Source organism: Parambassis ranga, chromosome 4, assembly GCF_900634625.1.
Source record: "Parambassis ranga chromosome 4, fParRan2.1, whole genome shotgun sequence".
NCBI classification, from domain to species: Eukaryota; Metazoa; Chordata; class Actinopteri; family Ambassidae; genus Parambassis; species Parambassis ranga.
The window spans coordinates 12,862,270-12,876,100 of NC_041025.1; the positions used below are offsets into that span (position 1 = coordinate 12,862,270).

The window sequence follows — 13,831 nt, forward strand, 5'->3', positions numbered from 1 at the left end:
AATCTGTTGACTTACATGATATCTTTAGAGTAAACCATTGTTATCTAATAACCTTTCCTTTATGTCTGACAGATCAGCTGAGTCCTCCAGACAGCGCTGGTCCGGACGCCCAGCCCACCTCCTCCATCAGCACCTCCCATCCTCCGAATGTTCAGAAGCCCCCTATCCCTCCTTTGCAGTCCCATCTTCAGTCTTCTGGCATGGCTCCCCACTCACAGAGCACTGGATCTCTCCAGTTCCAGTCTCACATGCAGCCACAGGGCCTACCTGCTAACGCCCAGGTAAATGTTCCCGGGCTGAGCCACAGCGTCACTATGCCCGCAGCCTACAAGATCACTGCAGAAGACCTCAATAAGGAGGATGTCATCTTTTTCTGAACCCTAGCCTGTTGCTCTTTGATCAAGCACTGATTCCAAAACAAAAAAAAAAGAATATTATTTGCTAAACTCCAATCAAACATAAGACTCATTGAGAGGATAATGTGATGCAGATGTCAGTAGGTACAAACCGCACTGCCACATCACATTAAACTGCCAATAATAGTTTAGTTTTATTTAACCGTTTGTTTTTACAGGGAGGGAAACTTTAGGGGAGAGTATGGAGAACTCTACTTATAAGGTTTAAATGAAGTTGTACAAATCCAAAGACACTGGCTGCAAAAAGACATGACTTGAAGGAAACATTATGAAAGAGAACAATTATACCAGTCGGACATGAAAAGTGTGAAGTGCAGTGTTGGAGTCCTGGCCTTAACCATGTACTACTGCTGGACCTGCAGCCAACATGAAAAGATTCACAGGAACTCACAGCTGAACCAACTCCAAACACAAAAACACACTCTGCTCGATGTTTCATTTGCACAGTGTAAATACTCCATTCCAGACTAATGAATGAACTTGTATGGGCAGAATGGGTTTGTGTGGATTTACAGCTGCCATAGTTATAAAGTTTGATTTTGTTATTTGTCTTAATCAGTCTTATTAGAGAAGGTTTAAACTGTGTATAGTGTCACTGCTGGATGTGAAACTTGGTCTGACCTTAACAATACTTCATTTCAAGTAAGGGAAAGTTTGGTTTGCAGCAGATTGTTTTTATTTTATGTTTTTTCTAATTCATGCGCAACGAGACAAACTCAGAAAGTCCGTCTTTGTACCTGTTCTTACAGTCCTTTAGTATATTTCAACACTTTTTCAAGTACATGCAGTTTGCATGTACTTTTGTGTAGATTTGAGTAGGTACTGCAGCATTACATTTTTAAAGTGCAGGAGACTCTGCAGACATAAAGGTCTTTATTGAGTTTGTCTCTCATGCATTGCATTTCATAAAAAGGCATCCCTTTGAAGACATACAATTATGAAACATTTCTGTCAGTATTTTAATTCAAGTGTTTTGAGCTTACTTTTCATTTAATAACATTTCATGCTGATTTGAGAAAAATACTTTAAGCAGCTTCAGTTTAATGAACAGTGACTACTTGTGAAGAGCAGCTGTGCACGAATCTGCTCAGTTCATCTTCCAATGTGTTTTGTTCGGTGGGGACAAATATTGAACCATGAATGCAGAAGGAAATGAACAATGGCTACCCGAGGACAGTAATAAATCTTCCATCACATGTACTGTACATCATACTGAGACTGCAGCGTAGTACACAGAACTGAAGTAGTTTCAAGGGTATTCTTTAACAATTAAATCAGCGCAGTCCTGCTTTAAACGTGTGACAAGTTGTGCTTTTGACAGTCTACGTGACTGGACCTCAGCTTTGTAAACTTGCCAGGAAGGGTTCATTATAGCTAACCGGTACATGTTTTGGAAAAAAACATATGAAGATGTCAGTTTTAATTAAGGTCAGGAGCTCTCATTAACTGTGTGTTTTATTGATTTCTGATGACATTTCATTAGCTGGGTCCTAACTCTCTGTGCCTGACAGAAAAGCAATACTCTGACAGGCACAGCAATCCTGACTGTCGTCTTACATTTCAGCGTTTGTCTTCACAAAAGACGTATTGAGATGTCCATCCCATTCTTCTTCTCTGTGTACACTTAGGTCCCTTTAAATCATGAAGTGGGGAACACATCTGTGTGTTCTGTGTAGGGAAGGAAACGAGTCAGGAGAGCTTTTTATCTTTGTCCAAATTCACCTGTGTTCTTTGTGTATATTATGTATATTATTGTACATACCGTGTGTGTGTGTGTGTGTGTGAGAGAGAGAGAGATCTTCTGCATTTGTCGTCCTCCTCCTTCACATTCTTGTTTTAGCAACAATCATCCAAAAAGCTGGATGTCCATACATGTATACCGTACACATATGGGTGTGTATGTACGGTACAGTTCCCTCTCGGGCTCTCCTGAAACCACTCATCACTGCTGTGTATGAATGAACAGAAGTTCAAAGGTGTTTATATTTTGTCTGTGTTGTAGCATTGAAGTCAAGGTGCACTGTCTGCCTGCTCTTTTGGGTTTTGTGAGCGACGTTTCACCCGCATTATGTAGCAGTCAAACAACTAAATCACCTGCTAGTTTCTGTTGGTTAAACCAAAGAGACCTTCAGCTGACTGAGTTCTTCTCTGTGCTCTTACATGACGAATACCGTGCTGGTTGTGTGGTCCTCCACAGTGTTATTACATGTAAAAACATCCTGCAGGGAGTGTCCAAAACAGCTGTGTGTACAGCATATTGTTAGTCCAGCTCATATCCTGAGTTAGAGCTGTGGATGTGTTGGAGTCCCCGTAAGACGCATGAACATTAACAATAAATCAGTGAGGTGCAACAGTTTCTGTCTTACAGTGACAAACACAACTTATGTGTGAGATTTTTTATTATCAGACCGCAACATATTTCACACCCACTCCTCGCGGTCTTTAAGTTCAGCCTTTACGTTCAGTTCGGCACTAAGCACACAATGCTAAAAATGCTGTTCGACAAAGCTCCTACAGATCTCCATGACGACAGATGAAAATCTATGTGCTGATGAGGACCATGTCTGGTGGATCTGGAGTAATTTAGGAGTAATTCCCTGCTTTCTGTGACATTTCCATGGGACCATGTTCCTGTATTTTCAACAACAGGAAAACTGGTGTAAGAGCACTTTAGTTGTGTGACACCACAGCTTACGGTCTTAAAAGTTGCTTTGTGGTAAAAAAGAAATGCTTCACTTGTTTTTTCTTTTTGCTGTTTTATCATTTGGATGCCAGTCATTCACTTCACTGTGTATTTGTGCGCATGTCTGTGTGTGTGTGTGCATCGAACACACACTCACACACCTGTCGGACCTATAATGTGTAAATAATCATGAACATGTTGTGTTTCCTCAGCCATTTTTACACTAGTCACTTTGGATAGTAGCATACTTGAAGGGGAAAATGAATGTTTATAATGCCTATTATAATTTTATTATTATTATTGTCAGTGAACTATTATTTACCAAGTGCTGTAGCACACAGCTAAACTGATTTTTGTGCTGTTTTATTTTATTCACTGCGCAACATTAGAAAGACCTGTGGACACAAACTGCTGCCTTAGAGGACTTTAGTAATAAAATGTTTTAAATTCTTTTCTATGACTTTTTTTGACGTTTTGAATCGGTTTGTATCATTCCACTAAATCTGTATTTGTTCTCTTTTAGCTACCACGTGAGTGTGTGGCATATAATTCTGCCTCATTATTTGGATTTCTGTTCACTGCTCATCAAAATAATCCTGACCACCCAATTAGCTTGCAGCCTTGCTGTTTCTCAGTGTCTAGGAGGTGCAGTAACGGTGTTATTGACCCTGTGTTTAGACAGCTTAATAACCGTCTATTCCCAGACAAAGCTCTATTTTCAGGTGTTGTGGTTGTGGCTGTTGAATCCCTCGCTAACAGCAGGCCCGCCGGGTTCCTGCCTTATTGTCATTCTGGCTGGGAAGACGCTACAGTAGTGGCCAGTTTTTATTGTCTGCTGTCATTAGTGGCTTTCCTCTGTCTCCTCTCAACAATTATTTTTCCAGCCTGCTTCCCCCATGGAGGGAAGCTGCGTTTATACTCCCGTCTTTTTTGTTTCTGTGTCATTCCTTCCACTGCTCTGCCCATTTCATGTCTCCCTGTCGCTCCCTTCTCTCATCCGGCGTCTCCAGCCCACCTCAACTCGACCGCCTTGCAGCTCGGAGGCGTTTTATGTAATGCAGTTTGCAGGAAGTCAGGAGTCTGAGCTTCAGTTTTTTTGTGTCGGAGGCTGTTCTTCACCACAAAGTTAAACAAATAGATTCTCCACAAAGCCGGGCGTGCAGACAAACGTCCCTGTAGGCCCATAAAACGCGGAGACAAATTCCAATTTGATGGACTCTGTGTCAGCGGTTGTTTCGTTTGTTTTTGCTCCTCCATTTAGATTTAACAGCCCGGTACTTTGGTACTCTGCTGTTTGGAGTAAACCATTAAGATATTCAAAATGAATCAGACTGTTTTGTAATATAATGTTGTGTGTTAGTGTGCTGCCATTGTCCAACTATATTCAACTGTCAGGCTGTTTTGGTAGTAAAAAAAAAAGTCACAGGATGACCGATTCATCCTAAGAGAGAGACATGAATATTTTATTAAAATGCTTGTAAATCCTTCACATTTGACACAAAGCCGCAAACATGCCATCCCAAGAGTCTGTTTAAACGATGACCTTTAAAGGCCAGGAAGTGGTATTTTGTTAAAAAAGACACAGTAAGACAGACGTCACAGACAAAACTCACACCACTGCTGTCATAACAGATCTTGTAGAGCTCTTACTGAACCTCACGTGGCTGCAGAGCTCTACATGTTTCTAATACCTTGTACTTTGTTCTGAAAAGTGGTTTTACATCAAATAGTTCTTTAAAAACTACATCTTTCCCTACATGCAAATATTTTGCAATATTATCTTTTAAGTGCAGAAGATCAGACTGATGAACTGATACTATCATGGACACATGCTGCCTGCAGGACTCAGGTTAACCTTAGATATACAACAAACAACTTCAATTTGCAGAAACATAAATAAGCTTGCATCTTTCGGCCTGCTGTGGGGCCACATCCCCTTGATTGGGAAGCCTTGACTGTAAACCTGCCTCCTCGGTGACCTCCAGCTTCTTGTAAAGGAATGTGCTCGCTGTTTATCTGAGAGTTGTTTCGTTGCTGCTGGCTGCCACAAGGCTCCTCTTGTTGAAAAAAAAGACACAAAGAAGACTATCTGTCCTCTTTTCAAACACCCAAGGTGATAACAGGAAGACAGCCAGCAGTAAAACCCGTCTCTGAGCCAAGGCCGCTTCAGACTGCTTACATAACATCCTCGGCAGGCTGCCGTGTTTTCTGGAAAATATATCTCATATATGTTTCCGGATAAAGTATTTTAAATTTCTAATGGTTGGAGCCATTAATCAGTGATAAAGAGGAGAACAGCATCCATTTATGACACAAAATATTTCTCATGGGCTGAAAACGTTGATTTCCTGCCTGGAAGTTTTGCTTTGCATGAATGAGAATCATCTTTCCTCCAACCTGCTCAGCTGATTTCCCATCAACAAAGGAAGTGCCTGTGTGTGGGGGGTGGGGGCAATGGTGAAAAGCCCCACAGAAGAAAGCTTGTGCCAGAGTAGAAATCAGATCAGGAGGGCAGCCATTGTTCTGCCAGAAGAGACGCTTCAGGTGAATTGAAAAGAGAGAGGTGGAGGATAAAGGAAGCGTGCTCTGTGCTGGCTCGCCCCTTTGTGATTTGCATTTTGTCAGCTGTAGCCCAGTGACTGACTCGTCCGTCCAGTTCTCTTCCTGTGTGCTGATTACAGTGAATCAGGATGAATGGCGACTATTGTGGGAGATCAGCCAGTTCCACAGAAGAGTAAACATTGGAGTCTCGTGTTGTCGTTTCTATTTGAGGTTAACAACATTTAGTCCAGCATACCAGGAAAACTTAGATGAGAAGAACAGTTTAGTATCATTTCATCAAGTTTGATACCATGATTAAGTACCTACATGGGGTGGGTGAACGGAGTTTGATGCCTATTTGAGTAAACAAGCACATTTTACATCTTAATTTAGTTAAATTAGGATGTAAAATTCCCTATAATTAACAAAGCTAAACACATTAAACTGGCGTGTTACTTTCTGTTAAGCATTAGATGTGATTTTGTTTGTCTGAGCCACTTTTAAGGACTCAATCTAAACTCGGTTGTGCCTCACTCACTCCATTCCTTACAGTTTTAACAGGTTAAAATGCAAAAATACAGTTATTTATTTTGTGGCCTCCAGCCATCTGCAGGAGCCTTTGAGTTTCTCATATATTTGCACACATGCAGCAGCTGGATCCATACAGATGTCTCTGAAGCTACAGGGAGTCAATTAGTGTGTAATTTTAAATTATTCTGAACATACAGACAGAATCTCTGATTGATGATCTTACAACAGATTCTTTAATTTAGGCAGAACTTTCACACAGAGACAGTTATATTGATGTCGATTTTCAGCAGGTCCAGGTTTGCTGTTTATACCATCCTTTATGCTAAGCTAAGCTAACAGGTGGCTGTTTTTTCCATCTATCTTTTAGCACAACAACCATTTCCAAATGATTAAACTCAAGCTGAGTTTATGTGGATGGGTTAGTTTTGCAGTTGCTTGATCACCTCCCTACATTTTAAAGGTGATTGTCTGTCTGTGATGTTTTCCAAAATATAATCTGAGGGACGTCCTCAGCTTTAAGCGTTTTCTGTCTGCTTCTCAGGATGCTGTATTGTTTAAGGCTGATGCAGTGTGGGAGGTCTCTGTGGTATTTCCAGAGAATTAGAAGGAACTTCACTCATTCACACACATTCAAACATATTGTTGGTACCCTGAAGTTAAACACTGGGGGTGCCAAGACAAACAGCCTCCTGGCATTGAGCACGGAAAACACTCCTCATGTCAGAATATGGAGCAATTTAATTTGCTAGGTCTCCTCCTGGAAAGACCCGGGAACTCCGTGTAAAAGTTTCTTGCCATCATCAAAGTTTTTGTTTGAAAGTCTGGGGAATATGTGCACTGCTTTCAAGAAAATGGCATGAAGAAGTGGAAACTTGATGACACAGAGTGGAGGGAAGCGAAGGGCCTGAGGAGAGCCCTTCAATGCACACCGTGATGAGAGTAAAAAAGGAGCTGCGAGCGGCTGTCACTACATCAGGTAAACCACGTGCACTGCTGCTGATGGTGCACTTAAACCTACCCAGAGGAGCTCTCTGCAAGGATTGGTTGTGTCTTTCGGAGAATGTAGCCTGAGGTGGTGCACTTTACTCCACTATGGCTCCTTCAGCATCAGTAAAAGCAGCAGAAGTTTCTATATCTAAAGAAGATCATTTCATGTCCCATATCTGTGTGCATCTGTAACTTTGACGACTGCCTCTTTGATAGTCTTTTATAACTGTCATATAAGCTGATAAAGGCTGCCAGACCAGAAGGATCCTGCACACAGCCTCCTCTGCACATCCTTGTTTTATCTTGGAAAGAGCAGATCGCAGCGGTGCACTCAGTACAAGTAGCTCTACTCTACAGGGGGGGATCTAAACACAGCCTCCCTAAATTTGGGAGCTGGAACAGAGCAGTCGGCCGCCTCCCACCAGAGCTGGCAGGGTTGGATGGATGTCTGGGCCTGCTGTTGATGGCAGGATGGGGGGAGGAGCGGGGGAGTGGAGGACGCTTGCCAGAAGAGCAAAAGGCCACTAACTGCTGCGATGCCAAACACCAGAATAAGACAAAGCAGGCAGGGTTAGTGTGCCAGCACAGAAGAAGAAAAACATTTAAATGTGAAAGTCCTTTTATACAATCACTGAGAGGTCTGTACGGTTTGAAGACAAACAAGTGGAAAAAAAGGTTTTTTTTTTATAGGTAAACATCTCCATACTGTTCACAAAGTTCTCCAAAATCATGACTAAACATGTGCTACACTCTGCATGGAATATTGATTCAATCCTGGTACATACAGTTATATTGGAAAAAAATATCCTAACTTTATCCATAAATACAGCAGGCAGGTTCATTGTTTAAGTCAACTGAACAGCCACATTTCCCTCTGTAGCAGAATCTGAAACTTTAAACACTGTTGGGATGTTAAATGTATTTTAATGCCTCACTTCGGTTCAGGGTGTAATTAATAAAATATTATTTTGTAGAATGACCATAACATCTCTTCGTCTGTTTCTCTCAGTTTGAATCTCTCAGTCATGTGCTGAGGTTCTCATCACCTACAGAGGAGAAACTGCTGCTGCCAGTGAAATTACACATGGTGCACTCACACACACACACACACACACACACTGCAGGTCTTTCTTTTTTTATCCACCTATCTTATTTCAGACCATTTAACTTGTCAAAGATTCTTGGCAAAGTGTTGAAGTGCATTAAGAAGGATAATATGTTAATGTGACTTAACTTCCAATGAAAGCTCTGTCATCTACTGTAACCTGCTCCAGAACCTGTTCCACCACAAAGGAAGGCTATTGTTCACATGCAGAAAATCTCTTCCTGCCTCCTTTATTCTCTTCTTTATCTGTCTTTTAATTAACTTTCCCTTTGGCCCTCTGGGAACTGTTGTCTGCAGCCAATCAGGGCACAGCGGTTCGCCTTTGAAAACAACAAACAAACGCTTCTACATTTCACCTACAACCTGCAACAATGAAGCCCAGCTACAATCATCTCTTCACTCCAGTGTCATCATAAATCTTTCAGCGTGTTGATCTTGCTCTCTGCCTCCTCTTGACTGGGAAATGTGTTTTTGTGAGTGAGGAGCAGCAGACTGAGGCTCTATGGGGAGTTTGAAGATGAGATGTTGGTCATGATGTGGCAGTGTCTCCCCTTGTTGTCTTAGCTATGCTCTCTGTCTGTCTGTGTACATAAAAAGGGCGTGTGTGTGTGTGTGTTAACACAGCGTGTGTCTGCTTCATTAGTTTTGTGCTGCTCTCTGAATGAGGAGGGAGGACGACACACGTCAACTCCAGACAGAGACAGATGCTGCTGACACGTCCGAGCTTCCCTCTATTGTATTATTCATCCTCAGTGTCACATCTCATCTGAAGTAGTCAGCCGGACACAGCTCAACAGAAGGGGCCATCTCAAACACACACTCCTGCTTGTGGCTTATTTTCATAATTCTGTTCACTGTGACTTTCTGCATGAGCCACAGGGCGGGTTTACATCTGCCACACTCCGGCTCAGAGGCCTCCTCATCAGGCTCTGGATGTGGCTTTTGAAGTTTTTTTTTTTCTCTGAGCGAAAAGGGGCTTTAGGAGAAGTGTGGGGGGATGTAGCTGTGTGTGTGACTGTGTGTGTGTGTGTGTGTCACCTCAGGCTACATATCAAACCCCTTCATGCCACCCCAACCTTCAGCAACCCCCACTCTGAGCCTCACTCTAACCCAACTGGGAATTAATCTCTGTTTTATTAATGAGAGTCAGAGGAAGCAGCAATTATACTAAAAAAATCTCCTACACAATAACAAAGAGCTTTGCTGTGACAGAGAGGAAGAGAAATGTTGTACCTCGTGAATAAAAGTATGCCAGGCTTGTCTGGAATGTCCGCTGGCCGGGCTCTGCTCTGCCCACAGTCTTTGCTCATCAGTGGACGAAGCCTTTGTGTGCTTTTCCTGTGAATGAAGCTGTCCTCGTGTTGACTTTGTGATGCGATTGGAGATCACGGTGGATCTTCTACCACAGCGGTGCATATTTCAGATGGTTCTCCCACCTTTGTTTGCATGGCAGAGGAGGAGAGGCATCCTAAAAATGTGACTACGCATTCATGAAAATGTGGGTGGCAGTGGGAAAATTACACAGATTCCTTCAAAAAGAAATCTGTTATTATAATGTAGGAAAAATCATCCCATTACAAAAAGGAGTTTATCAATAACAATCATCATGACGATGTCTCTGCAGACAGATCATAGCGTAATATGTGAGGGTCACCAGTGCTCACAGCAATGAAGGGTCCCACGAAGAGTCTATGCTGACACAAGTGCACATCCACCAAGTAACATAATTTTTATGTTATTATATTTTAATTTATGGGTTCCACACAGATGTATTTACATGCACCACTATTCTGCCTGTTCATGTAACAAGAGCTGAAACATTAAGCCAAAAACTAAACATATTCAGTTATGTATCTGTGACTTCAGGAAGAGAAAAAGAAAACAAGTGTTCCTGTTCATCATCACGGCTACGTGGAATTTGAATCCGCAGGCAAATAGCAGTAAAGCAGCAGATGTTTGTTTGCAAGTTGGAGCCTGAGTGTGAGTGCAAGGCAGTGAATACACGGAGCAGAGCAGATCTCATCAAAGGCATCAGTGCTGAACAATCAACTCTCTGACTGTCAAGACCATTGTGAGTCTGCCAGAACCAGAATGCTCCACTCCGCTCCTCTCCTCTCCTCTCCCTGTAATTTACTGGGTAATTATTCCATTGTGAAAACAGCTATTACTGAATCCTGGCAGGCCTGAGAGCACTCTCCTGTCACAATGCTCACATTTCATTCTCTGTGTCAAAGCCACAGGTCCTCACAGCACACACAGTCAAAAACAGAACCAGTGACATTCATCTGGTGTGTGTGTGTGTGTGAGAGAGAGAGAGAGAGAAAGAGAGAGTCCAGCAGGTTGTTGAAACAAGTCTCTACCTCGTTATCCACTTTGATTGTAAGTTGACACCTCTGCCTCAAGTTATTTTAATTATACAACAGTATAATCTTCACACACAAAGTTCAGTTGTCAAATTGTCTCTTGTGTTATCCTTACAATAGACTGGTGACCTGTGTAGTGCGCCTCCTACTTCTTGCCCATTGAAAGCTGAATGAAACATTCACTTTCGATTAAATATAATGAATATTTGCCACCATATTCATGATTATAGCAGATTTAAAACTCTTTCCTGTCACTGCCAGAGTTTTAGGTCTGTGTTTTCCTCCTGGTGCTCTGACTTGTCAGCTCCTGTGTGCCCCCTCCACACACACGCACACACACACACACACCTCATGCTCAGACAGCAGACACAGGACAACCCCTGCATTCGCTCCAGTGGTTAGACCGTCTGACTGACTGTCTGTCTCACACTCTGTTTACTCCTCATTTGGTCAGCTCTGAAAGCTTAGAGCTCCAGCCAGCAGAGATGCCCACAGCCAGACAGAGGGGAAGACATTCAACACCACCAGCCACACAGACACAAAGGAGCAGTGGTTTTTTTTAAGTTTTGTGGTGTTTTTAGTACAATGAAATGACGTCAATCTGAAAGTGAGAATGAGAAATAAAACTGATGTTCACAGAGCTTTGCAGTCAGGGGGAATCGTGGAGAGAGGTTTCAGTTGTATTCTACACATCCTCTGTCTGAAGACTTTCAGTTAATATAAGATGTGTAAACAAATGCTGCCAGATATAAATGGACACTTGAGAAGTAAACAGTTTTTTCTGTCAGATCAGATCAGGCCAGAAGGTCTTTATTGATCCACCACTGCGGGGTTGCCTTCTGCAGCCACCTCCAGCCCCCCCGGGGAAGCTGAGACGAGGTCGATTCTCGTCTCATCAAGGCCCCCCTCCCTGTCCAGGACAGGCGGAGGCCCCAGCTGGGGTCTCAGCTCAGCAGACACACGCCGATATTTGGGTGGACAGGCAACGCTCCTGTCCGTTCCACCTCGTTGCCTCTTTTCTTATTCACAAGAAGCTGTAACAGCTCATCCCCCTGCTTCACTCACAAACACACGACCACGGCATAAATTCATAAGCACACAGGAAGCACAAAGCTGCACAGACACCCCCTCATATCCTCCCATCCACAATCCAAATGAGTAATCCAAATGATTGTGGCAGTTTGGCCCCCGCCCTCCCACCTTCCTTTTTTGGCAGCTTGTGTGGTTCTTTTGTCTTCAGCGGACCTTCAAATGTCTATTTATTTGTGCTGGTTTAATTGTGTTGTCGGCAAGATCTGTTTGAAATTGCTCAGTTTGCAGATTTTACATCACAATGAGGCATTGACTGACCAGCTCATCCGGCTGTCCAGTGCCAGGTCTCCTTTTCAGAAGGGAGTGTTTCATCTCTTTATGTGTGTCTGCTTTGTATTTAAAAAATCCATAAATTAACCTTTCTATGAATCCCGGTACTAACGCTGGCACAAACACGTCCACATGCTTGACTAGACATAACCCGTTACAGGCATGATGTCATGGCTGCGGAGGGAGATTTTTTTGGGCCGCCTTTTGTTTACGTCCAATTAGCTGTGCACTTTGAAGTTTGTTCGGCTGTCTTTGAACAGATTGAACAAAGCTGCTGCATTATGTCACATTTATATGGAAGACCCTGCAGATGTTATGCAATTTGATGCTCAAATCAAAAACAAATCAAATTTGATGTTTTTTTGCACTTGGTCTTAAACTTTATCTCAATTTTATGTGAGTATCTGGCCCAGCTGACAGTTCTTGTGTTTTTGGATTCTGCTGCTGCTCGTCCCCTTTGGGGGACCAGTGGGTCCTGAGTCTATAGATGCTAAGAAAAACTTGAACATTGATTCTCCTACACTGTGGTCAACAAGCTACATAAGTTTTCAACATTTTGCAACTAATGTTTGTAATAGAAAATGTGTCTGTTTACTGATTAGCACAGAAAATAAATACTTTTAATAAGGCATGTGTGAATCTCCATGATCAAGTTTGTCCACACATCAGGTGAGCTGGTGGATACACTTATAAATAAGAGGCCACATTTAGCGGTGGTGGTGAGCTGATATCTGCCGGCCAATCAGAGCAGAGGCCGCTCCAGCTTCCTGTTTTTACAGGAAACATGTAAACATGCATCTATTGCACACTGACTCATACCGTCTTTATGGTCTAAATGCCTCTGTATATTTGCATCTGTTGCTGGCACCCAGCATCTAACTCTATTCCCATTAAGGCCTCTGTGTTGATTCTACTCATTGTCTTTTTATTTAGTACCCTATGTTTATACTTTTTTTTATGCATGTGTGTTTAATGTCTATCTAATCTATCTAGCTTTTAAAGCAAATGATGCACCCTTTGGAGTAAACAGAAAGTAACATTTGGGTTAAAGTAGTTATTTTACCTCAAACCAGAGGTTTTAGTGTCACATGACCAAATGATGTCACATGACCTTGTCAGCTGGTACATTTCATGATCCTTTGTTTAAAAAGTTGCTTCCCTCCATCTTCTGATAACCACTGTAAAGGTGAGGAGTTGAATTTCCTCACTCTGTTTTATTAGCATGTTTATGGAGAGTGGCTGGTTGGACAGCAGTTTTAGTGTCTTTGTTTGATGTATATTTCCCCGCCTATAGCCAAGCCTAAATTATCAGTCAGTGGTTGATATTTTCCTTGCAACTGTGATGGCAATATTGCTGCTAATATTGTTTTTCTGTCACATAAGTAAAAAGAAGGATGATTGGCATTGTTTTTTCTGCAAGATGGTCATGAAACTCTGAGGACACTTTCTATAGACAGAAATTCCCCTTACTGCATGCATTGTCTTGGTCTTGCTAAGCTAGCGCCACCATTTAGTAAGCGTGTTTGTGTGTGCACGCTATAGACAGCAGAACGCGTTCTACTTAAGTATTAGCTGTCTGTAGTGACCATTGATGGATAGTGCACACTGTCCCCATAAAATAAATGTGAATCCTTTTCCTTTGTGTTTACAGGTTAGATGTCTTAATTTATCAAGTAAAAACCAAAGTAAAACTAAATGAAAACATCGTCTAATGAAATGTCCTGACCTGCATTAAGTGACATTTTGGCTTATGACTATAGAAAATATATTGTGATTAATGGCAGCCACTTTATGGAAACTTTAAACTGCAACACTCATTATCAAGTTTACAGCCATTTAGAAC

The 13,831-nt window shown here is 42.2% G+C and overlaps 1 protein-coding gene across 3 annotated transcripts in view; it reads left to right on the plus strand.

The window, feature by feature from the left end:
* Positions 1-2,281, plus strand: part of arhgef18b (rho/rac guanine nucleotide exchange factor (GEF) 18b) — a 31,349-nt gene extending 29,068 nt beyond the window's left edge. For all 3 annotated transcript variants that reach the window (XM_028403217.1, XM_028403218.1, XM_028403219.1), the window contains one exon: positions 73-2,281. In XM_028403217.1, the coding sequence (XP_028259018.1) occupies positions 73-377 (305 nt within the window). In that variant the 3' untranslated portion in view covers positions 378-2,281. The remainder of the gene's footprint in view (positions 1-72) is intronic.
* Positions 2,282-13,831: the final 11,550 nt, after the last annotated feature.